Raw genomic sequence first — 27,438 nt, 5'->3', positions numbered from 1 at the left:
TTTTAGGCCCTTATAGAAGATGATTGCACGTGGTTTTTATTATCCTATCCGTATTATAAATTGCTAACAATGATATTTTAGGAATATAAAGAGGGAATCATTATTAATGTAATATTTATACGGTAATTTTTCGTGCTGTAATACCGATGGAGGCCTGCAGGTGTCGCTGTTTAATCGTCTAAAATGTTAGAACGTTCCCATCAGGCATTAAGGGAAATCAATCTGACTGGAGCAGCAGAACCGCGGGTAAGTCAACACACAAACTCAACTTTTACCAAATAAAATGAAGTAAACTTTGACAGTGAGGAATTATCTGTTACATATCAACTGGATTACTCAAGTGTGTCATTGTTAATGTGGATTATTAAGAGTAAATCAACTCAACAACAACAAACATCGTCTGTCAATCAGCTGATCAGTTTTGGATATACACTCTTTGTCGTTTTTATGTAAAAATGGTTCATTGAAAACATTATAAGTTACACTAAACATATGTCAGTGATTATTTTAAGCATCGCGTTACATGTAAACATCATATTCCCACTGCGGAGGAAACCGGGGCTAGTTGTCACACTTTTTACTTCAGTGAATATTCATTAAATTTGCCTTTTTTTATATATGGACAGAATTTTGGACTATTTTCACTATTATTGGCCATTAAAACGGTTTAACCTTATTATGGGACATGTTGGGACAATTTTCACAATGGAAATTTGTCGATAAAAGGCGTAGTATGAATAAGTAAAGCATTTATGTAACAAAAAAAAAGTTCAGAATAATCTTAAAATGTGAAAAATTAAATATCAAGTAAGTTTTTTGTGAACCGTTATTAGTAAACAAAGTTTAGAAAATGTATAACATTTAAAATGTATGTGACAAGTTGCTCCTCCATCACATTTGTATGAAATACTCTTGTCTAGAGACTATAGTCTGAGTGTGGTTTTATTTATTATTCTTTATTATTATTTTATTCATGTATTTAAATAAATAAATGCATAAATATTTAGCAGTGAGTGCAATTATTATCCGTAAGTATAAAATCCAGCATTTTAATGACATAAAGATATGAATATGAAGTGAAAACACTGTCATTTTGTCAACGTTTTCTAAAGTTATTACATAATTTGGGGTATGTTAAATAATACACTGCCAAAAATAGTGTAGAAACATTTTCACATTTCACAAATATTAATGAATGAATAAATAATAATGGAATTAATATGTTAACATTTAATTGTAAATTAATATATAATCCTATATAATACATTTAATAATAATTAATTATAATAATATATTTAATATGTTAACATTTAATTATGTATTAATATATAATATATTTAGTAATAATTAAAATTATAATTACGAACGCTCTCAAAAAGGATGATCATTTTTAACACATTTTTTGTGTTGACTATTTTAACATGTTTTATGTCTTTTTATGTACATAATTGTCTAACTAACACATCAGTGTGTAGAAAATGAGCAGGAATAACGCAATGAATTAAACATGAAAATTTGAAGTAGAAAGACTGAAATGGTGTTTTTATTTACAACTTTTTTCATAATTATTTTTTTATGTTTATCTTTCTTGTGTTTGTGATACAGACATTATTTTATGCACTGTATTATTATTTTGTATTTATTTATTTTTATGTATGTGATATATTTAGAAGATATTATCAAATGTAGAAATTAATAGTAGTAAATTAATGGTAATAGTTAAAATATAATTTAACTACATTTTTGTTTGGATTATATTGTATTAAATTAATTAGGTATTTATATTTTTTATAATGTTTTGTTTTTAGGAGAATATCAGTCATTTATGTAAAATTGATATGATTTAATTTATGTATATTAAAATTGTATTTATTTTTTAATAATTTGAATTTATAGATTTACAAAAATCTATCATTTTTAAGAAAATTTAATGCATACAAATACTTGATATATTTTCCCCTCTAATGTAAAAAAAGCTTTATTTGAAATACAAAGTAATCATGACGGTTTTATTTTTGCTGATTGAAATAAAATCATTATGTTCCATTGTTTTTTAATAATAATAATACCCTAAAAATTAGTAAATTTTAAAACAAACAATACAAAAAACAATTAAAGACACAGAACACAGAAGTATGTTAATAATGTTGTTTTAATATCCTTTTTAGGAGTGAAGAAGTAGCAAGTAATAATAAATTAAATATGAAATTTTGAAGTAGAAAAACTGAAATAATAAAAATTTTATTTACAACTTTGAAAATAATGTTTATTCATCTTTCTTGTGTTGTTTGTGATGCAGATATTATTTTATGCACTATTATGAACATTGCAAGATTAGATTTACATTTTTTTGAGAATATGTGAATGTGCAAAAGTGCTGTAATGAGCAACAATAATAGTAATGCTGAAATGTATTTTAAAACAAAATGCACATCCTGTGTTGGTGCAGGCATGTTTTGTGCTGGACGTTTGGGATTCAGGCCTTGTGATTTAGATGGACCTCCCATAAAGGACTGAGATGATTAAAACGCTGAGCTTGATCTCAGATTCACACACTCTTGCTCTCGCTCTGAATGCTTGTGTTTTATTTTCCGTCCTGTAGGTCAAATGGCCAAACCCTACGAGTTCAACTGGCAGCGGCCTGTTCCTCATTTCATGCAGGAAGGGACATATTTGGACAGATTTGATGAGGTATGAATATTTATGATTGCTAAAAAAAAATGTATGATATATAAAAATATATATTTGTCCTATGGTAAATCATAAATACACATAGCATATTGTACACATGATTTACCATAGTATACATAAACTATTTAAAATGTATCATATATTTATTTTTTAAAAATAATTTATATGATTTTATTTATGTGTAGTAAATTTTATTTATTTTTAAAATAATTGTTATTTGATATATTTACAACAGTCTATCTTTTTTTAGAGAAATAAATGCAATTAAATGCAAAAACATCTAACATATATACATAAACATATCATTTCACATGTATAATTTTTTATTTATAATTTTTTATTAATATATTTAGAAGATATTATCAGTTGTATAAATTATTATATATAAATTAGTAGTACTAGTAAATTAATATTAATAGTTAAAATATTATTTAACTACATTTTTGTTTTGATTATATTGTATTAAATTAATTTTGTATTTATATTTTTATACTATTTTGTTTTTAGGAGAATATCAGTAATTTCTATATAATTTGGATGATTTTAATTCTGTATATTCAGTTTTAATTATTTTCTAAATAATTTGATTTTATATATTTACAAAAGTCAATCATTTTTAAGAGAATTAAATGCAATTAAATGCAAAAAAATATTTTTATTTATTTATAATAGTTATATTTTATGTTATTTCATGATAATATCATTTCATATGTATATTAAAATGTATTATTTTTTATTTAAAATTCATTATTAATATATATTTAGAAGATGTTATCAAATGTATAAATTAATAGCATTAGTAGTAAATGAATGGTAATAATTAAAATATAATTTAACTACATTTTATTTTTTTTTAATCATTTAAATTTTATATATTTACAAAAATCTGTCATTTTACAGTTTTATTTTTATATTTTCCACTCTAAAGTAAAAAAACTATTTTAATTTTTTTTTTTTTTTTTTTTTTTTTGCTGATTGAAATAAAATCATTATGTTCCATTGGTTTTAAATAATAATAATACCCAAAAAATGAGTCCGTTTTAAAACAATCAATACAAAAAACTATTACAAAACTGCAAATGTTCTAAATGCATTTGATTAAGTAAGAATTTTGTTTTCTATTTAGGGACTTGTGCGTATTTACTCAAGCTAGACTAAATAAAACAAAATTTACAGCTTAGCTGCCCTTAATATAGCATGTTTTATGATATGTTTGGGGTAGCGTGGACTGAACGCCGGTGGCTTTAAACGCAGAGGATACAGTGAACATCTGTGTTCTCAAAGACATTCGTCCCTCGGGAGCATTCGCTCGGCCTGGAGAAGTTTATCTTGGAATAAAAGTTTTCTGGAAGGATGTATTCTCATGAACGACGTGTCAGAGACTGGATCTGAGTTGTTAAAGCGGCGTACAGATTTCCCATGAGGCTCTGAGAGAGCGCTCGGAGGTCTCTCTCTCTATCGATATGAAATGAAACTCATACTTATTTGTTTGTTATCGTTATATCTTTGGCATTATCTCTTGAATGCTTCAGTGGATGGGGATGGAATGCTGATTGTGTTGACATTATGAAGGTGGTTTATTTTACACTGTTTATTTTTTCCCAAGATGCAACAAGGAGCGTTAATTCAGCAGAAGATAAATAGGAAATTTCTTTCTGCCTTCCTAATTGACACAAATAAGGAGTTTCTCATAGCTTCTATCTCAGTGAACTGTCATAGTGCAATGAAATCCTTTAGACATTTATAAAAATAGTACATCCCGGTTTAATGAAGTTGTGATGTCAGAACAAACATGTTTCAGATGTAGCTCAATGTTTATTTCTGCTTTATTTCTGGTGTTTGCAGGATCCGTTTGTCTTTGAATCAAACTGTTTTTTCAAAGTGGATGCTTTTGGATTCTTCCTGACGTGGAAAAGTGAAGGAAAGGTGAGAATGCATCTCAGTTGTCTTTTCTGGAAAATAAGTCAAAAATTGCATTGCTAGGAGAAAAAAAAAAAAAACTAGTTTAGTTGCATTGGTGTATAATTCACATTTTATTATTATATTCAAACTAACATTACATTAGTTTTTTAATTTTGACCTTTTTTACATTTTTGTTTTATTTCATTTTTATATTAGTACATGTGGTTAAACTAAATGACAATTAGAAATGTTCTTGGTGTATAGCTGAAAAAATAAATATTTTATTTAAATTTATTTTATTTTATTAACACTGACTGGTATTTTATTTTTTAATAAAAAGAAGAAAACATTTTAACTAAAATAAAAAAGTAAAAGTAAAAGCAAATTCAAAAGATTAATAAAAAAACTACCACAAAGTATCTCAGTCATGTAAAAAATAACACTTGTATTTAAAAATATTAATAATTTATGTGATTAATAGTTTTTATATTATTTATAAATTTCAGCTGTACACCAAGATTGTTTCTTTTTTGGAAATTTATTAAAGAGATAACTATTATATAAATGTGTTTTTTTATGTTACACTTTTTTTGTCTTTTTTGGGCATTTGTATTTATTTTATACTTTTTTATGATCTTGGTGTATTTCAAATGATCTTGGTTTATAGCTAATAAATTTACCAAAAAAAAAAAAAATTATATATATATTAATATATATGTTTTGGTTTTCATTTTTATTTTTTTTTATTTTATTTTAGTTAAAATGTTAGTCTTTTTGTTGTCTTTTTTGGGCTTTTCTATTTATTACATACTTTTTTTAGCACATTAAACATACTATTATAGTTTTTATTAATGTTTTCAATTTTTATATTTAAAGTTTTATATTATTTTATTTTATTTCTTTTATATTAGCACATCAGGTTAAATTAGATGAAAATTAGAAATGATCTTGGTGTATAGCTAATAAATATAGAAATACAATAATTTTATCTTATAGTTTACAGATAAAATAAAATCACATGTTTTTATTACATATTACAATATTTTATACCAGTCAGTGTTATTTTTTTGCATGACTAGGATAATTGTATTTTTTTTTTGAATAAATGTTTTGAATTGGTTTTAATTTTTTTTTAAATTTTAGTTCAAATGTTTTTTGGGCATTTTTATTTTTTATTTTACTTTCCTAGCACTTTAAATGAAAATCTAAGTTTAAATGCAAGTTAAAAATATATATTTTTTAATGATTTTTATATAATAATTAATTTAATTATTACATTGCATTTAAATTCCTATATTTTTCAGGCTCATACATTTAAAAAACAAACTCTTCTCCTGTAACACAAGGGATTGCGATAAAAGCATGCTAATGTAATTGTGATTTGTTTCATATTTTTATCCTTAGGAAGGTCAAGTATTAGAGTTTTCTCTGATCAACAGCATACGTGATACCAGTGTACCAAAGGTAAAACTATTAATTCAACATGAAACCCAAATGATTTACTTTCTTAATTCCTCTTCCTCATCTTAATGTAAATGATTAATACGTGCACATTATTCCAAAGAAAATAAAGTTGACATTTTATTACCAGCCTTGAAATTGAATCAATTTGACATTAATAAAATAAAGTGCCACTGTGCATTTTTTTGCATGAAATATCTTGCTTTATTCCTCAGGTAAATGTTTTTCGTTAATTCATTTTTCAACCAGACTGACAGCACTTTAATGAACTGTATATTTTGATGAGGTTGAGTTGTGATTTGAGAGCTAATGATGATCTCTGTGTTCATGAACTCAGGACCCAAAGATCCTCTCGGCGTTGGAGGCCGCAGGAAAATGTGAGAGTAACCTGGAGGGCAGAATGATCTGCATATGCAGCGGCACAGACCTGGTGAACCTGAGCTTCATGTACGTGGTCACGCAAAACAGCAGCACTGCTAAGGTAACGTCTGTGCTCTCTAGCTGTGATTAATGATGGAAAACATCATATACAAGCAGAGATAAAAGATGGACTGAGTAATTATTTTGGATGAATCTGTTAAATATGTTTAGAGGTTTTTTAGCCATATTTGGATGCCAGCACTGGTTTTTATGATTTATCACAAAATATTCTAGACTCTCAGTCACTGCATCAACTCTATTTTTAATTAAATTTTTAATTTCTATTTTTATATATCAAACAAAAATCTGTTAAATGATTGGTATATATACATATAAAATATAACAAAATGTCAATGTAACGTTTAATATATAAACAATACATATATAATAAATATGAAAAAATATATTGAAATAAATAAGTATACAACAAAACACTTTATATATAAATAATATTAATTTTGAATATATATATATATATATATATATATGAAAAAAATATATTTATATAAATTCATAATTATAAATCTAATACATATCTGTTATATAATATAAATCTTTTTATATTTTATTAGATTTAATTTTACTATTATTTAATTGCTCTATTTATTTTATTTTATTAATTCATTCATTTAAATACATAAAATATAATAAAATGTCAATAAAACATTTTATATATAAATAGTATATTATATATATTTATTTTACATATTTTATATAAAGAATAAAGTTACTTTTCGTTTTAATAATATAGTTTTTAACAGTTTGTATTATATTTAATTTTTCTATTTTCTATTATATTTTATATATATCTATTTTATATATATATTAAATTTTCTTTTATAAATGTTCTGTGTATTTTATTAAAATATAAATATTATGAATACACAAATAAATATAAATATATAAACAGTAATAATACATAATAATAATACATAATCATAAAGGAAGGTCATTAAAACATAAAGTGTATAAATTCATAATTATAAATCTAATGCAGTTGTGCATTTTTGATAGTTTTTAAACTGATTTTATTAGATTTTATTACATTTTATTTTATGTATGCATAATCAAGCATAAAAATATATACATTTATAATTATAAATATAATGCAAATCTGTTAAACAATGTACAGTAGTATAAATTTAAATAATTCTAATATAAAATAATTTATAATTTTAAATATATTTAAATTTTTTAATAATTATAATATTAAAAAATATTATATTAAAATATTATAAATAAAAAATGTATATATAAATAATAATAATAATAAATACATTAAAAGAAAAAGAAAAATCTGTCAGATTAAATATAGAAAAAGTGACCGAAGATTCAACCTTTCCCTGAAGGATTTGAGCTGAAGGAAGGTCATCAAACTCGCATCTAATTCCAGCTCCTGACATCCGCCTGTCACTGTGTCCGCCTGTCACCGCTGCCGTGTCTTAAAGCACTGCTGATGTTATCGGCTCCTCTCGAGGGTCCGCTCGTGGCCCCTGGGATGCGTGCACTTGTGTTGAACTAGCAAGCAGCTGCTGCTTGGGGACCATCAGCTGGTCTCGCCCCCGTGTTTTGTCTGAAACATGTGCTTGATTCATTATTAGATTTCTGGGAAGAAAGAGTGTTTGCATTAGGAGAGCATTAGATGTGGCATCCTTTATGTCCTGGAATCCTGTGCAAAAATAGCGCACTCATAAAACCAGGAAAACATGTTTACAAAATGGCAATATGTTTACAGCACATTGTCCACTCGTTCATTCATGCAGCCCTTCAGTCTTCATCATTTAATGGGTTTGTTCCCAGTGCTTCATTTTTAAAGGGTTCAAGCAGAAATGAACGTTTGCTGAAAATGTCGTCATCCTCAGGTCATTCAAGATGCGGATGAGTTTGTTTCTTCATGGGAACAGAGTTGGAGAAATGTAGCTTTCCATTACTTGCTCACCAATGGATGTGAATGGGTGCCGTCAGAACAGCTGATAAAAACATCACAGTAATCCACATCACTCAAAAGCTGCATCTTTAAGATGGTTTTTAGCTAAATTATGTGGTTCATACTTCATAATAACACTTACTCCAGTAATAAAGAAAACATGTACCCACAAAAGTTTTTGAACAGTATGTTTTTTAATGTTTTTAAAGAAGTCTCTTCTGCTCACCGAACCTGCATTTATTTGATCCAAAGTACAGCAAAAACAGTAAAATTCAGAAATATTTTAAAAATTTAAACCAAGTGATCATAAACACATTTATAATGTAAAAAAATCTGTTAAACCAGAAAAAATATGTATTTATTTTTAGAACTAGTTTACTTATTTTAATATAAAGAGAAGTTTTAATCTTAGTTTTTTAACATTTTTATTAGATTTAATTTTACTATTATTTAATTTTTCTATTTTTATATATAAAACACAAACTGTTAAATGCTTGAATGATTTATATACATAAAAATATAACAAATATACAATTTTATATATAAATAAAATAAATATAAAATATATAAAATATGTAAAAATATATGAAAATAATTAAATAAAAAGTATATAAATTCATAATTATAAATAATACAAATCTGTTATATAATAGAAATCTTTTTTTATATTTTTAACAGATTATATATATATATATATATTTATATCTGTTAAACTAGAAAAATTTTGATTTATTTTTAGGATCAAGAATTTGATTTCTATTTATCAAAGAAACCTTAAAAAATTTCCTCAGCTGTTTTCAACATAATAAAAATAATAATAAATGCTTTTCTGAGAAGGATCATGTGACTGGTAATGAAGCTAAAACTTCAGCTTTAAAATAACAGGAATAAATTACATTTGAAAAAAATATTAAAATAGAAAGCAGTTCTTTTAAATAGTAAAACTATTTAAAAAATGTACTGTTATTGCTGTACTTTGGATCAAATAAATGCAAGCTTGGTGAGCAAAAGAAACCTTTGACTGATTGAGGAAGCATTATTAAAAATTACAGACTCATATTTTATCCGTTTGAAGTTAAAAATGTCTTGATGGATTTGTGTCTTACAAACACGCAGCTTTTGTCTTCTCAAGATACTTACTTGTGGACTCTCATTCCGACGGCACCCATTCACATCCATTGATGAGCAAGTGATGCAATGCTGCATTTCTCCAAATCTGATGAAGGAACAAACTCATCTACATCTTGGATGGCCTGAGGTTTTGCATTTTTGGGTGAACTATTTCTTTAATTAAACATGTGAATGAGTAAAGTATGCAACTCCAAGGTTATGGGTTCGATTCCCAGAAAATGCATGAACTCAGAAGTACTATTGATTTGTCTTTCTGAGAAACGAAAATCTGAAGCAAAAATCTTATTAATATATTAGCTTGTTTTGGTTTTGTATTTTGGTTCAGTCATGTTGGTCATAAAGAGACTCTCTGACATTTCTAGTTTTACTCTCATATTTGCTTGTGTGCTTGTTTGCAGCAATGGACGGATGGTTTGCGGTCACTGATTCAAAACTCTCGAGCGAATAACGTGTGTCCGATGACCTGCCTGAGAAAACAGTGAGTGCCACCACAGCCATAAATCACTGGAGCGGTTTTTAGCCTGTTAAACTGCTGTGTGTCAAGCCACTTTTCACATTACATGAAGTATTCAAGGAAATGATTCAGCTGGCAGCCGCGTTTCTGACTCATTGCTACTACGAGCTAATTGCCCAGGAAAAGACATTTTCTTTAAATGAATGTTCAAAACAAGTTAAGCTCAATCAGCAGCGTTGATGATGTGCTGTCAATTATAGCAGATAAATACTTTTCTATCATTCCTCGGTTGAAAAACAAGCAAAATTCTTGTTTACAGTAATGCATGAATAATTAAAGTCTATGAGACAAGACATTACAAATGATTTCATTGCACATATTAATTCCTGAGGCAAATATGTGTAATATAAGCTGTTTTTTCTAACCTAGAATATTTTTTGCTTACATATTCAGTGTTTGTCCTTTGCTTGTGTTTGGATTTATTTTTTACAGTTGGATGCGGTTGTCATTTTTGACCAATGTGAATGGAAAAATACCCGTCAGGAGGTACTTTGAGTTTTGATATTTGGTAGATGTCATTACTAGATCACTTCTTAATATATTTTACAGTCACTATTAGTTATACAGTGTGCAAATTTGTGTATTTGGCTACTTAAGTTACACTTAAACATGTCTGAAAATCACACTTTTATATGCTGCTTGTCTTAAGTTTGTAGTAATTAAGATATTTTTGAATGAAGACTGCATTTATTTGATATAAAAGTACAGTAAAACCATTATGATATGAAACATTATAGCTGTTTTTATCATTGATAAAAATCATAAATGTTTCTTGAGCAGCAAACCAGCATATTAGAATGATTTTTGAAGCATCATGTGACACTGAAGCCTGGAATTATGTTGCTGAAAATACAGTTTTGATCACAAAAATAAATTACATTTTACAATATATACACGTAGAAAACCGCTATTTTAAATTGTAATAATATTTCACAATTTTACTATTTTTACCATATTTTTAATCAAATAAATGCAGTCTGGATGAGCAGAAGAGACTTCTTTCTAAAGAATTCAAATATCTTAATCAGTACATTATATAAAGATTTGTGACCATGCACCACAAAACAGTCATAAGGGTCAATTGAAAAATAATTAAGATTTATACATCTGAATAAATGTATGGTTTGTTAGAATAGGACATACAACTATTTGAAAATCTGTAATTTGCGGGTGCAAAAAATCGAAATACTGAAAAAATCGCCTTTAAAGTTGTCCAAATGAAATACTTAGCAATGCCTATTACTAATCAGAAATTAAGTTTTGAAATATTTATGGTAGAAAATATCTTCATGAAACGTAATCTTTCATTAATATCCTATTGATTTTTGGCATAAAAGAAAAATCAGTCATTTTGACCCATACAATGTATTTTTGGCTATTGCTACAGATATACCCGTGCTACTTAAGACTGGATTTGTGGTCCTAAGTCACATTTAACATAAAGTAGGTTGATTAGTTTGAAATGATTAAACAGTAGTTCTAGTGAGAAACAATACTTGGTGTAATGAAGGAAGTTCACACGTTTAAAAGCGTCTTGTCCATCTTTATAATCAGTGAATGTGAATGATTTTCTGCAGTATCACACGAACCTTTGCCTCGGGCAAAACAGAAAAGGGTATTTTCCAGGCGCTGAAGGATCTCGGTTTACCCAGTGGAAAGGTAATTTTTAACAGCACTTATCTTTCTCCCAGATATCCTCAAATAAATGGAGAACCAGGATGGAGATATTAATGATGATATAATTGTAATGCAACGCCACACATAAGTCTATATATAGTTGTGAACCACATGCCTTTTAGTGATGACAGTGAACTAAATACTACTGTTTTTTGAATGCGTTGTACAAAATATGTAAAATATAAGAAATTAAATAACATTTAGTTGAGGTCAAAAGTTTACACCCCCTTTCAGAATCTGCAATATATTATTATTTGACCAAAATAAGAGGGATCATATAAAATGCATGTTATTGTTTATTTAGCACTGACCTGCATAAGATATTTCACATAGATGTTTACATATAGTCCACAAGAGAAGATAATAGTTGTATTTATAAAAATGACCCCATTCAAAAGATTCGTAATGCTATGTTGTTACCTGAATGTTCCACAGCTGTGTTTTTTGTTTAGTGATAGTTGTGCATGAGTCCCTTGTTTGTCCTGAACAGTTAAACTGCCTGCTGTTCTTCAGAAAAATCCTTCAGGTCCCACAAATTCTTTGGTTTTCCAGCAATTTTGTGTATTTGAACCCTTTCCAACAATGACTGTATGAGTTTGACATCCATCTTTTCACACTGAGGACAACTGAGGGACTCAAATACAACTATTACTGAAGGTTCAAACGCTCACTGATGCTTCAGAAGGAAATGTATTTTTTTATATTTTATATATGTAACATTTTCTATACTTTTATAAATCTAAAACAGAATTTTTTTAAGTAAAATTGAAAAAATGCAATAATTACATGCTATATTTGTGGTCACATGACTTCTTTATTTTGCATGTTCTTGTCTGCAACTTGCATACATAATGCAGGGATAGTTTGTATAAAATGGTAGTGAAGATAACCTTTGGTTATTAATTTTTATTTACGAATTGCAACCCATCCAGTTGGTTTGTTTCTGATTGGAGGACACTTGTTTTATGTTAATGTCTTTTAACAGAACGATGAAATTGAGCATGAGATCTTCACCTTCGACAAGTTCTACAGCCTCACACAGAAGATTTGTCCAAGAACCGATATTGAAGTGCTGTTCAAAAAACTGTAAGCAATAAGCATGCAACCTTAAATATAAGGCATTAGTATTTAAAATGTATGAATTCAACAAGATACAATGCAAAAAATGCTTTTCTTACTTATATTTTTGTTTAGTTTCCAGCCAAAATATAAATTCTTTAATAAAGAAGGATTTTCTAGACAAGTAAAAAATATTTTCTTGTTTTCAGAAAAAAAAGTCAAAATTAAGTGAGGTTTTGCTTAGGACAAGCAAAATAATCTGTTTTATAAACAGTGGATTTTATCTATAATATTCATCATAACATCAAATTAACTATGTTTTCATAAAGTGCCCCTGTTATGCTATTGGAAAGGTTCATAATTTGGTTTCTGGAGTTTATAAACAGCAGGTTTACATTCATGCAAGGTAAAAAAAAAAAATGGTTCTAAATGTGCATTATTTCTCAAAGACTATTCAAAGATATATCTTTCCAAACCTCTCCTTTACATGAGGCTCCTCTGCTCTGATTAGTCCGATGTCCCAGTCTGTTGTGATTGGTCAACTTATTGATCCATGCTTTATCAGGACTACTCCAAGTAATAACAACAACAAACATTCTGTATTATTCCATACACATTTCTAGACAATAGCAGGCCCACAGCTGATTAGCTGTGTGTACAAAACACAACACACAAAACGACAAGGAGGAGCAAACTGGTCCAAACAAACTGGGCACTGACTCATCTTTCAAGGACAACCGTTTTACAATGCGTTGAATTTAGGAATATAGTTGAATAGTTGAATATAGGACAAAAAAATTAATTTCTGTTTCCTGCTCACTAAATTTCTCATACATAAACAAAAAAAATCTGGCTCTAATTCTCTTTTTTCTTAATTCAAAGTTGATTTAGATAAATATATGGAAATTATTCAAAGCTCTGTTAATCCTGTAGGATTAACATTTGTATTCATCCTATGTCCTTTAACGGTGTAAATGTGTTTATTTAGGTTTTTTTAACCTGACAACACATCCCTTACTAAAAAACAAAAAAAACAAAAAACATGGTTAACCATAGTTAAACCAACTAACTACAAAGTAGCCATGGTTTTGTTTTGCTTTGCAATCCATAGTTGAATCATGGAATTTGTAGTAAAATTGTGGTAATACAAAAACATGGTTATTACACTTCTACTATAGTAAAACCATGGTTAATTTTATGGGATTTTAAATTAGAATTTGTAGTAAAATTGTGGTAATACAAAAACATGGTTATTACACTTCTACTATAGTAAAACCATGGTTAATTTTATGGGATTTTAAATTAAATTTAGGGATTTGTATTTGTGTATACTTTGTATTATTCACAAATACACAATCCGAAGTCCCAATCTGAATCAAATGATTCACAATAGGCAATCCGAAGTCCCGTTCTGAATCAAATGATTCACAATACACAATCTGAAATCCTGATCTGAATCAAATGATTCACAATACACAATCCGAAGTCCCAATCTGAATCAAATGATTCACAATTCGCAATCCGAAGTCCTGATCTGAATCAAATGATTCACAATAGGCAATCCGAAGTCCCGTTCTGAATCAAATGATTCACAATACACAATCTGAAATCCTGATCTGAATCAAATGATTCACAATACACAATCCGAAGTCCCAATATGAATCAAATGATTCACAATACGCAATCCGAAGTCCTGATCTGAATCAAATGATTCACAATTCGCAATCCGAAGTCCTGATCTGAATCAAATGATTCACAATAGGCAATCCGAAGTCCCGTTCTGAATCAAATGATTCACAATACACAATCTGAAATCCTGATCTGAATCAAATGATTCACAATACACAATCCGAAGTCCCAATATGAATCAAATGATTCACAATTCGCAATCCGAAGTCCTGATCTGAATCAAATGATTCACAATAGGCAATCCGAAGTCCCGTTCTGAATCAAATGATTCACAATACACAATCTGAAATCCTGATCTGAATCAAATGATTCACAATACACAATCCGAAGTCCTGATCTGAATCAAATGATTCACGATACATGATCCGAAGTCCCGTTCTGAATCAAATGATTCACAATACGCAATCCAAAGTCCTGATCTGAATCAAATGATTCACAATACATGATCCGAAGTCCTGATCTGAATCAAATGATTCACAATAGGCAATCCGAAGTCCCGTTCTGAATCAAATGATTCACAATACACAATCTGAAATCCTGATCTGAATCAAATGATTCACAATACGCAATCTGAAGTCCTGATCTGAATCAAATGATTCACGATACATGATCCGAAGTCCCGTTCTGAATCAAATGATTCACAATACGCAATCCAAAGTCCTGATCTGAATCAAATGATTCACAATACATGATCCGAAGTCCTGATCTGAATCAAATGATTCACGATACATGATCCGAAGTCCTGATCTGAATCAAATTATTCACGATACATGATCCGAAGTCCTGATCTGAATCAAATGATTCACAATACGCAATCCGAAGTCTCAATCTAAATCAAATGATTCACGATACATGATCCGAAGTCCTGATCTGAATCAAATGATTCACGATACATGATCCGAAGTCCTGATCTGAATCAAATGATTCACGATACATGATCCGAAGTCCTGATCTGAATCAAATGATTCACGATACATGATCCGAAGTCCTGATCTGAATCAAATGATTCACAATACGCAATCCGAAGTCCTGATCTGAATCAAATAATTCACGATACATGATCCGAAGTCCTGATCTGAATCAAATGATTCACAATACGCAATCCAAAGTCCCAATCTGAATTAAATGATTCACAATTAGCAATCTGAATGACTCACTTGATTTGGTTTGTCTGTTCCTCCGCTTTTGAAGTGAATGTTCAATTTAACATTATGTATTGTAATAAATATTTGAGTAATGATTGTTGTATCTGATTGTATTAGTCTATATACAGTGATAGTCAACATAAAAAAGGAAATGGGAGAAGCAGTTTAACACAAAACAGCTGAAAAACAAAGAGGGTACATAATGGGGCACTTTAATATAATGTTTTAAAAAAACTTTATTTTGAATGCAAATACCTTCTCATTAATGAACTACAGTAGTTTACTCTCATGTTTGGCCTTTTGTGTGAATGAATACTGTTTTGGAAGCATTTTTCCCAGGGGTTGCACAACATTAAACTAAACATTGTTGTATTTAATCATGCATTGCCTAAGGAGCTTGAATATTAAACCATTAATCTAACTAGACTCACTGAGAAACATTGAGTAAAATGTGCTGCGTAACCTCCAGTCAACTTGAAACATGAATGAAACATGAATAATGTCATTGATAAATCATTTATAATAACACAAGAGGCATAAATTAAAGGAATGGCTCACCCAAAAATGAAAATTTCCTCAAATTAAATGAAAATGTCCTCAACCTCAGGCCATCCTAGATGTAGATGAGTTTGTTTCTTCATCAGATTTGGAGAAATGTAGCATTACATCACTTGCTCACCAATGGATGTGAATGGGTGCCGTCAGAATGAGAGTCCAAACAGCTGATAAAAACATCACAGTAGTCCACAAGTAATCCACACCACTCCAGTCCATCAGTTAATGTCTTCTGAAACCAAAAGCTGTGTGTTTGTAAGAAACAAATCCATCATTAAGACGTTTTTAACTTCGAACCGTTTCTTCTGGCCAAAATATGAGTCCATAATCCTTAATAACACTTCCTCGAGTGAAAAAGTTCATCCTCTTAGAACTGTTTTCGACTCACTAAGAAACATAGATGCATCAAATTTGGAGAAATGTAGCATTACATCACTTGCTCAACAATGGATGTGAATGGGTGCCGTCAGATTGAGAGTCTAAACAGATCATAAAAACATCACAGTAATCCACATCACTTCATTCCATCAGTTTTCACAGAAGAAAGTAGTAAATTTAGCAATTCTTTATTTTTGGGTGTACTGTTCCTTTATGAAAGTAAATAGTAAATTCAGAAACATTAAATTTTCTTGTGTCGTCTGCTTTCTTTTCAGCAGGGGAGACAAAAGCGATTATTTAAGCGTGGACCAGTTAGTCCACTTTCTGAACGAAGTAAGTAATGGTTTCCTTTTTGCATGTCTTATTCCAGGACAGCGTGTTTATTTAGCAGTCTGTAAAGTTCCTTCACGTCTGCATGCGATGAAAATCGAATGTTAGCCTGAATGACAGAATATCCCAGTTTAAAACATTAAATCAACCATTATTAAGACTTTTGTGTCTGTTATGTGTCTTTTGCTCTTTGAAGTCTTGGGTCTTCAATCTCTGTTGTTTTATTTAACATTTCTCTTCTCTTCTACTTCTTCAAAGAAGCAGCTTAATTTAACAAGAGCTGTTCCTTTTGTTTAACTTCGTGCATGTGTTTATTAAACAAAGATGCTTTTAACAAATTACACGGGTTCCTTGACCTAGTTAAGTAACCTTGGGTTTTGTTTTCTTGCATAGAATCAGAGAGATCCACGTCTGAATGAAATACTCTTCCCGTTCTTCGACTCTAAATGTGCTTTTCAAATCATACAGCGATATGAACCTGATGACAGACTGAGGAGGAAAGGTGTGTCTGATGTCTTTTTGTCTTTTATTATTCTTGTTTATTACCCAGCTCTCTGGAATACTTTATTCTGATGAAATGCACACAGGTGTTTCAGTCAAATAATTTTATATATAATATATTGTTATTTAGAAAACTATTTAAACTATTTAAAAGTTATAAATATTTACATGCAAAATAAAATATCTAAAATATAAAAGAAAGAAAGATATATATATATATTTTTTTTCTTTTTTTTTTAAATATTTGTGTATAAAAATATTTAAAAATGATGCATATTCAATTCATAAATAAATGTTTACACAAAAAATAGAGTATCTAAAATAGAAAACAAATAAATAACAAACAAATAAATAAATAATGTTAAATTAATTGATTTAATATATATAAAGTATTAAAAAATATATAAAATAACAGTATATTATTTATATTTAAAAAAAAAAATATATATATATATATATATATGTATTAAAATAATATTTAATGTTTATAAAAATATAAAATGCTAAATATGTTTATATAAATATTTACATACAAAATAAAATATCTAAAATATAAAATTAATAAAGAACAAATAAATAAAAATAAAATATAATATTTTGTGTTTGTGTGTGTGTATATGTGTGTGTGTGTGTGTGTTTGTTTGTGTGTGTGTGTGTATATATATATATATATATATATATATGAAAAAAGTGTATATATATAAATAAATATTTGTGCACAAAATAAATATCTAAAATATAAAACAAATAAATAACAATATCAATATGTAATACGATATCTATATATAAAGTAATAAAAAATAAAAAATATGTTAATATATATACAAAAAAAAAAAAAATTATTAAATGATAAATTATTTCTGTGACAAGGCATCGTTTAGTTATATCCAGTATATCCAAAACAACCTATCAGGTAATTTTGGAGTAATCTTGGAGTGCCATCTAGTGTAGAAGTACAGTAACTTATGTTTATGTCAATTGACAGATTTAGATCAATTAAAGGACTGTCTTGAACATCTCATTCATAAACGCATGAGTAATGAACGGATGTATGTCTTTGTGCAGGTCTGCTGTCGTATGACGGGTTCTGTCGGTATCTGATGTCTGATGAAAACGCTCCTGTGTTTCTGGACCGGCTGGAGGTTTATCAGGACATGGATCATCCACTGTCTCACTACTTCATCAACTCGTCTCACAACACCTACCTGACCGGCAGACAGTTTGGAGGGAAGTCGTCAGTGGAGATATACAGACAGGTGCTGCTTACTGGATGCAGGTATTAATTTTTGCCTGTTTCATTTTTCCCACTCAGAAATGTGTGGGGAATTCAGAAGAGTCAGCAAGTAACACACTGAATATATAAAAAAAATAGGTAGAAAGACTAGATTTTTTGGTAAAAAGTACTCCTAAAAAAAAGTACAACTTCAAAAAAATGTTTTTATGGTTTAGAATGTTAAATAATAAACCTAAAAACTGAATTATTAGTGACATTTTTCACTCCAGAAAGTTTTTACTTACTTGACTTACTTTTTAAAACATAAGCTCAAATTATGGTTTAATAAAAACAACCCTTCTGTTTGTTATTATACTTATTTATTTGAATAAATATGCATTTCTCTCTTAACTTGCGTATGAGTGTGCATACATTTTTTAAATGTAGGTTTGCTTTATTCATTATAAAATTACAATTAATTGCAAAATATTTTAATACATATGTAAATAAACCTACAAATTGTCTGATTTAGACATAAGACATGGGATTTGAGTTTAGTAGAGTCTGTTAAGACAGATGCATAATGCATGGTTTCTGAATCGGATTTATTTCTTTATGTATTTATCATGCAACACTTTCATGAATAATTTTCTTTAAAAACACATTTTATTGCATCAATATGAGATTAACTGCTAATTAACTTTATTACATTGAGAAATACCATTCATCAACTCAGATTCGTACATTTTCAAATGATTGTACATTTATTAATATAGCAGTAAAGTAATATATATTATTTGAGAATACCTTATCAATTAGCTTGCAGATATTATAAAGTCTTGCTAAATATTTATGTATATTTTTTGGGGGGTAATTTTTTTTTTTTAATAAGTAACACTTATAATAAATTTATATTTGAAAATAAGAGTCTTATAAAGTTTATGTTAAATGGGAAAAAAGGCAATTTTGTATGATTGTGCAAAATTATAAAAAAAAGTTATTTTTTATTTTATTTTATTTTTTGCAGCATGCATTTAAAAACTAAACCTAAGATGGATGCAAATCGTCAATCTTTCTGAGTTTTTATTGCTAAAAGTGTCAGGAACACGTGTTGTATCATTTTATTGGCAGGTGTGTTGAGCTGGACTGCTGGGATGGAAAAGGTGAAGACCAGGAACCCATAATCACCCACGGCAAGGCCATGTGCACAGACGTCCTCTTCAAGGTGAACACAAACACAGAAAGCTTTATTCAGTGTATGCATTCAGAATCAATGTTTTGTGTTTCTTTTGCAAAAGAATCTTACGTGATTTCTCTGGAGCTTGAAATAGTCAATTAAATGTATCTGTATTAATGCTGTAGCCTGAGAAACATTTACAGTATGTTATATGCAGGACGTCATTCAGGGAATAAAAGAAACAGCCTTCCTGACATCAGAGTATCCTGTGATTCTGTCCTTCGAAAACCACTGCACGTATGTATGCACTTAGATATTTATCCAGTTTCTTATTAATATGTAATTATGGTCATTTAAAGCGATAGTTCACCCAAAAATATTTATTTTTTAAAAATGTTCTCATCCTTAAACCATCCAAGATGTAGATGAGTTTGTTTCTTAATCAGATTTGGAGAAATGTAGCATTGCATCACTTGCTCACCAATGGAAGTGAATGGGTGCCGTCAGAATGAGAGTCCAAACAGCTGATAAAAACATCACAATAATCCACATGTAATTCACACCACTCCAGTCCATTAATGAACATCTTAAGAAACCAAAAGCTGTGTTTTTGTAAGAAACAAATCCATCGTTAAGCCATTTTTATCACTTCAAACTAGTGTTGCACGATATACTGGTACAAAAAAAGGTATTGCGAAACCTTACTTTAAAAAACGGTACGATTCTGCGTTTTACTACAGTAGTACTAGTACTTTAAGAAAGCTTTTGGAGAAATACCATTCTCATATCATATACAAACAGACAGCAACCCTTCAAAAAAAGTTTAACTTGACAGAAATATTACTTAATGTAATGATAGTACTACTACTACTAATTAAAATATTATTAAAACAATATTTAAGGAAAATTTACCAGAACAATTATTTACCAGAATTTATTTACAAGACAGTATTTCTGAAAAAAAAAAAAAAAAAAAAAATATATATATATATATATATAATAATAATAATAATAATATATAATTATTTTTAAAGTCTAATCAATATTTATAAATTAATTGGACATGCTTTTGATTATTAAAATGTAATGAAACTATTAAAATGGAATGCAAAATATTTATAGAAAACAGATTCACAGAATTTGATCAAAATAAAATTGAATTTGAGAAAAATAAATGTATTTTATAGGGCCTTAAAATGTAATTTTTGTTAAACTTTTAAGAAACTGCTGATAAATCGTGTGCATTTCATGATTTCAATTAATTAAATGAAATCAATTAATTATACATTATAATTTTTTAATGTAACCCTTAAAATAGTCTAGAAAAATTGCAAACGGGAAAAACGGAATTTGGAAATCAAACAAATTTCATAGGTCTCTATTCAGTTAATTTGTGTCTGTTTTATCGTATTTGTCCTTTAGTTTTTTACTTGCATCTATGTTCTTATTTATTAATAACAAAGATAAAATAACGAAAACATTTTGAAATAAAATTACTAATTAAAAATTACTGATCTGTGTAGATATCTCTCTCCAGACCATTTTTTTCACTGGAAAAAGTGTTATTATGGATTAAAAATGTCTTCATGATGGATTTGTTTCCTACAAACACACAGTTTTTGGTTTCAGAAGACATGAATTGATGGACTGGAGTGGTGTGGATTATTGTGATGTTTTTATCAGCTGTTTGGACTCTCATTCTGACGGCACCCATTCACATCCATTGGTGAGCAAGTGATGAAATTACATATTTCTCCAAATCTGAGGAAGAAAAAAATTATTTTAGATCTCGGATACACTGTGAGTGAGTAAAAATTCATCAAACTTTCATGTTTGTGTGAACTATTCCTTTAATAATTACGAAAGAAAAGCACAATATGGTTTCACCTGTGCTATGTTTCTCTCAGGAAACATCAGCAGTATAAACTGGCGCGCTACTGCGAGGACATTTTTGGGGATTTCCTCCTGAAACAGCCGTTAGATGATTTCCCGGTGTGTTTAATTACACTTTAAATCTGTATTATATTGTGTGTTTATTCCAAAGCTAAAATTTCCTCCTTTCTGTCTCAGATGGAGGCCGGATGCCCGCTGCCATCTCCAAATGACCTCAAAGGAAAAATCCTCATTAAGAACAGAAGATTAAAACCTGAAGTTGAAAAAAGTAGTGATATGAATCACTTTCATGTGTTCACCACATACATTTCAACCAGTTAATACAGTTAAATCATGTTAAAGTTAAAGTACCTATGGTATTTTGGAAGTAACTACAGTAAATATTTGCATTTGTATTTGGGAAGAAGTAGTTATCAAGCTCCTAAAACTCATAAAAAGTGATGTATTTTTTTACGTTTTGTCAAACAGAACAGCTGGAGCATTTCAGGAAGCACATGGAGGCTGGAGAGCCGAGCGTCTCCACAAACATGTCTGAAGATGAGAATGAGGAGGAGATGGCTACCGGTGAGGAAGAGTCGTTAAAATGCAAAGCACATCTATTAATTAATTGCTTGGTTGCAATACGGTTTTGCACCGCATTTAAAACTAAAGGTCTAATCTGTTTCCTTGCATACTAAGAACAAAAGATGGGTTTATTCAAAGCGTCTTACATTGCGTTCAGGCTATTCATTTTTCAATTAATGCATTGTCATAATCTGTTTACATTTAATGCTCTGTGTGTGAAACTATTACAAATGATTTTAGTTACAGGCTGGAAAAGCACAATATTCTGGATATTTGTTATAATTTAGATGTTTGTGGTTATTTTTCAGTCTCTCACAAACCTTTGTTGTTGTCATTAACAAAGTATATATTAAAAAAAGAGCATTTTCTATTAATTAAATTAAAGCGGAATAAATAAATAAATAAATATTAAAAATTAAAACTTTATAAAAAAATAAAAAAATTAACATTTAAAAAATAATTAAATAAAAAAAATAAAAACGTAACTTTCAAAAATTAATTGAACTAAATTAGTACTAAAATGACTCAAGTTTAAACTGAAATAAAGCTAGATAGAAATATTAATAAAAAACTTTAGAAAAATGTACTTAAACATAAACTAAAATAAAAATTATAACAGAAAATGGAAAAATACTATAGCCAAAATAAAATATAAAAAAAATTAAAACTTAAATTTAAATAAAAATTAAATATTAAAACTTTATTCAAAAATTAAACTAAAAATGGTACAATTTAAAATAATCAAAAAAGTAAAATTTAAAAAAATGAAAAATGTAAAAAAAAAAAAAAAAAATACATTTTAAAAATTAATTTAAATAAAATTAGTTTGAGTATTAAAATTACTAAAGTTTAAACTGAAATAAAAACTGAAATAAAGCTACATAGCAATATTAATAAACATTTCTTAAAAATGGCGAAAGCACAGAAAAATTTACTAAAACAAACTAAAAATGATAACAGAATGTACTAGAGCTGAAATAAAATATTTTAAAAAACTATGCTTATTTTACATTTCTAATTTTTGTTTAGTTTAATATACATAGATACGCAGTAAAAACTTAAAGTAAAAATGAATAAAAAACAACAACAAAATACAAATGACAAAAACAGAGCAACAATATTATATTACTAATACTTTTACAAAAATGAACTAATAATAAAAATAATAAATAACAAAAATAACTTAAAGTCTAAAAATAAAAGCTTAATTTAAACTATTAAGATTGTTATTATGATTGGCTAACGATCTTGTGTATTGTTTCTACATTGTGTTTTGCAGTATTGCATTAGTCTTTTATCCAAGTAATGAAATGTACTTTTAATCTGTAGCAGAGCTGCTAAACGAAGCTCATCCTGAGCGGATTCACGGATGTCTGATCGCTGAGGAAGAGATTCGTGAGGAAGAGGCACTCCGAACTAGAAAGGTCCTTACACCATTTTTACATAATCTGCAAAGGTTCACGTCACTCCAAACAAGTCTACTCTTGTTGAAGAATATTAATGCAGCATTTTTACATGCAGTGACAGTTCATGGTGGCGTACAAGAACATACGCTATATTTATTTGCTTTTATGGTGCTTTTATCATTGGTATTTTACTATCATTGATATACTATTATAGTTGTTATTAATATTTGGATTCTAAAAGTTATTTGCACTATATTTATTTGCTTTTATGGTGTTATATTATAGTCTTTATTAATATTTAGAATTTTTATTTTTTTCATGTTTTATATATTTTGATGTTTTCGCTACTCATTTTAATTTGAGTATTTTTTGTAGTTTTAAAGTTTTTTTTATACTTGTATTATATAAATGTAATATTTATATTACAAAATATATTATTTAATTTTTTAATTTTATTGTTTGTATTTTTGTTACGTGCTTTCATCTTTTTTCTTTAAAGATGACTATTTTCACTTTTAATTTTAGTTTATTTTTTTGTAATTTTACTATTTTATTTGCTTTTATATTTATAATTGTTTTTTTATTTTTTAATTATTTAATATTTAACATTTTAGTAATGTTATGTCCTTTTGTCATGTAAATATTTTTATATTACTATTTTCAGTGTTCATTTTAATATTTATAATAATTACGTATAATATAATAATATATAATACATTTTATAAATATTTAGTTTTTTTTTTTACATTTTTCATTTTTGTTTTAAAGAGTTAGTAATTTTTTGCATTTTGACATTTTCATCAGCTTTTTTAATGTTAAATGTTTTTTGTTGTTGTTGTTTTTGTTTTTTAAATTTCATTTCAGTTTTATTTTTATTTCTGTAAGTTTTTTGTTTCATTTTCAAGTAAAACCAAACAAAAATGAGAGGTGTTGGCAACTAGCTTTTTTATATATTTACAGATGTTTTTATTTATTTAAACAAAAATATTTTTATGTTTTTAGTTTTAGTTATTGATTAAAAAAAACAAACTTGTTTTTCACAGAAATGAAGGCGTGTGGGTAAACTATTGCTTTGATCTTTTAAAGAAGTTATCATTTCTTTGCATTTTTAAAACTGGCCCCAGTTTGCTTTATTACTTTATTGCTTCTGACAGTTTTTCTTCTTCAAAGAGCAAGAGAAATGGAGACAATGACGAGTTTTTGTTATTTGGTGAGGAGTGTCATGAATTAACACAGACTTCACTCCAAGCCTTTTATCATGATAATGGCCTGAAGAAGCTTTTATATTTCTGCCAGATTTACCCATTACTGTCTTCTCGCTGTCATCCACATGCATAAAGAAACACCGTAGTGCTGCAAACTTCAGAGTCTGTATTGAGAACTGAAACTGGTTTGCAATGCAAACTTAGGGTTAGAGATTTGAACAAACATTTAGTATTATTTTATGAATGTTTTTAATAATGTTTTGTCACAGGCTGATGAAACAAATGTGGCTGATGAACAAGCACTGATTGAGTCGTACACGTATGTGGCGGCCACTACTAACATCCACCCGTATCTGTCCAATATTGTGAACTATGCTCAGGCCGTCAAGTTCACCAGCTTTGATGAAGCCGAAGGCAAGTACATTTTTTGCACCAAAATGGCAATATTTAGGACTGAATCATGCTCGAGCAAAGTATGTCAACACCTGTGTTATTTTATTATTTTGTCTGTAGTGTTATTTATATATATATATATAATTGTTTTATATTGTATAGCTAGTTATTTTATGTGTATTTGTCATTTTTAAATATCTTTTAAATTTTTAAATATCTTAATTTTTTTTTAAGATTTCATTTATTTAAAATATTTAATTGATATGTTTTTATATTTGTTTTATTTATATTAATATATATATTATATATTTACATAGTTTAGATATAAATTTTACTTTATGTGCTTTTGTTATTTTATTTGCTTTTATATTTTATATATATATATATATATATATATATATATATATATATTTACATAGTTTTTATAAATTTTATATAATATAAATTTTATTTTTTTTCGTAATTGTGTTGTGTGGTCTCTTTGTACTATTTTTAATTTAGTTTGTTGTGCTTTCTCATTTTATTTTATTTTACTTTTAATTTTTGTAATTTTTTTTGTAATTTCACTATTTGTTTTTGTTATTTTATTTGCATTTATATTTAGAATTTTTTATATTTTATAGTGTTCTTTTTTGTTATGTGCATGTCATTTTATATATATATATATATATATATAATAAAAATGATTTTTTTTAATTATAGTGTTTTTTTAGTAATGTTGTTATGTGCTTTTGTTTTTTATTTGCTTATTTTTTTATTTATTTAGAATTGTTTTATATGTTATAGTTTTAATTTTTAGTTATTTTGTAATTAGCATTTGTCATTTTTTAAGTCTTTTAAAAATATTTTTAATATTTAATTTTTTAGTAATGTTGTTATGTGCTTTTGTTATTTTATTTGGTTTTATATTTATACTTGTTTTATATTTTATAGTTCTCTATTTTTCTTAATTTATGTGCATGTCATTTTAAAATATGTTTTTAACAATATTTAACTGTTTTATATATTTTTAAAATTTTAGTGTTTTAGTAATGTTATGTTCTTTTGTCATTTAATTTTTTTTCAGTAGTCAATTTAATTAATTTTTTTTGTTTCATTTTGTTGTTGTTGTTGTTATTATTATTATTATTATTATTGCTGTTGCTGCTGTTATTATTATTATTTGAAATATTACTACTTACAGAACTGATGTCCACATCTTGTCTGATTGTTCACAGAGAAAAATATTCATCACAACATGTCTTCCTTCAACGAATCTGTGGGTTTGGGATATTTGAGGACAAACGCCATTGAATTTGTGAAGTATCCTTTCTTTTGCATGCTAACTCTCATCTCATACACTGTTTTGTGCCTCTTGAAAGCTAAATGTCGATTTTATGGGTCTCATTTAAACATGCACTTAGTGTTTATCTTCTAAAAGTGGTCCTGGACCATGCAAAAAGTGTTTGGGTGACTATTGTAGAGATTCACAAGCCTGCTTAGTGCTTATTAATCATTTATTCTGCACTAAAAGGGTCTCGTATAACAGTGATAAAGTCAGTATTTAGCTGACCTGCGCACCATGTAGCATAAAAAATGTGAGTCTCATTTGAAAACACATTTCTTAAAATCTAGTAAAGTTACTTGGTTGACTTTAGTTGTATTTTCTAAAGGTTTTGTTGTATAAAGTTGTAGTTTACTTTTCTGTTCCCAGGGGGCGTGTGAGTACAAAAAATAAGATAGGTAGTTGGATACAGTTTGCAGGTTTTTTTTTTTTACAAGTACAGTTTAATGGCTTTTATTTACCACTATATGTAAAACGTATTAATACACTCTAGAGGTAATATCATACTTAAAGTTTTATAAGTGAATTTTTTTACTTAATTTATTTTTTTTTTATTAGGCAATTAAATATCATATTTGGAATAAAATATAAATATATATATATATATATATATATATATATATATATATAAAATGATAATAAATAATAATAAAAGCGCTTTAATGCTTTGCCATGCATATATATATATATATATATATATATATATATATATATATATATATATATTAAATATATGCAAATATTTTTTAATATTCACTAAAACATTTTTTAAATAGAAAATTCTATAAATGTAATAAATCAAAATAAAAATTAACAAAAAAAAATTAAATTAAAATAATAATAATTTAAAAAATCACTAAAACTTTAGGTTTCAGTATTAAAT

The 27,438-nt window shown here is 27.6% G+C and overlaps 1 protein-coding gene across 1 annotated transcript in view; it reads left to right on the top strand.

Annotated features, from left to right (window-relative positions):
- The first annotated feature begins 2,602 nt into the window (after window positions 1-2,602).
- Window positions 2,603-27,438, top strand: part of plcb4a (phospholipase C, beta 4a) — a 59,837-nt gene continuing 35,001 nt past the window's right edge. Inside the window, 19 exon segments of the mRNA XM_073827097.1 lie at window positions 2,603-2,691; window positions 4,537-4,617; window positions 5,998-6,057; window positions 6,392-6,535; window positions 9,931-10,010; window positions 10,479-10,532; window positions 11,624-11,705; window positions 12,709-12,809; window positions 16,825-16,882; window positions 17,273-17,381; window positions 18,446-18,656; window positions 19,725-19,818; window positions 19,988-20,067; window positions 21,678-21,762; window positions 21,841-21,931; window positions 22,132-22,227; window positions 23,557-23,651; window positions 25,108-25,252; window positions 26,449-26,533. Of these exon segments, the coding sequence (XP_073683198.1) occupies window positions 2,608-2,691; window positions 4,537-4,617; window positions 5,998-6,057; window positions 6,392-6,535; window positions 9,931-10,010; window positions 10,479-10,532; window positions 11,624-11,705; window positions 12,709-12,809; window positions 16,825-16,882; window positions 17,273-17,381; window positions 18,446-18,656; window positions 19,725-19,818; window positions 19,988-20,067; window positions 21,678-21,762; window positions 21,841-21,931; window positions 22,132-22,227; window positions 23,557-23,651; window positions 25,108-25,252; window positions 26,449-26,533 (1,835 nt within the window). The 5' untranslated portion in view covers window positions 2,603-2,607.

This window comes from Garra rufa, chromosome 21 (assembly GCF_049309525.1).
Source record: "Garra rufa chromosome 21, GarRuf1.0, whole genome shotgun sequence".
Lineage (NCBI taxonomy): Eukaryota > Metazoa > Chordata > Actinopteri > Cypriniformes > Cyprinidae > Garra > Garra rufa.
The sequence above is the reverse complement of the archived record's forward strand: the minus strand, read 5'-3'. Positions and strand labels throughout refer to the sequence as shown.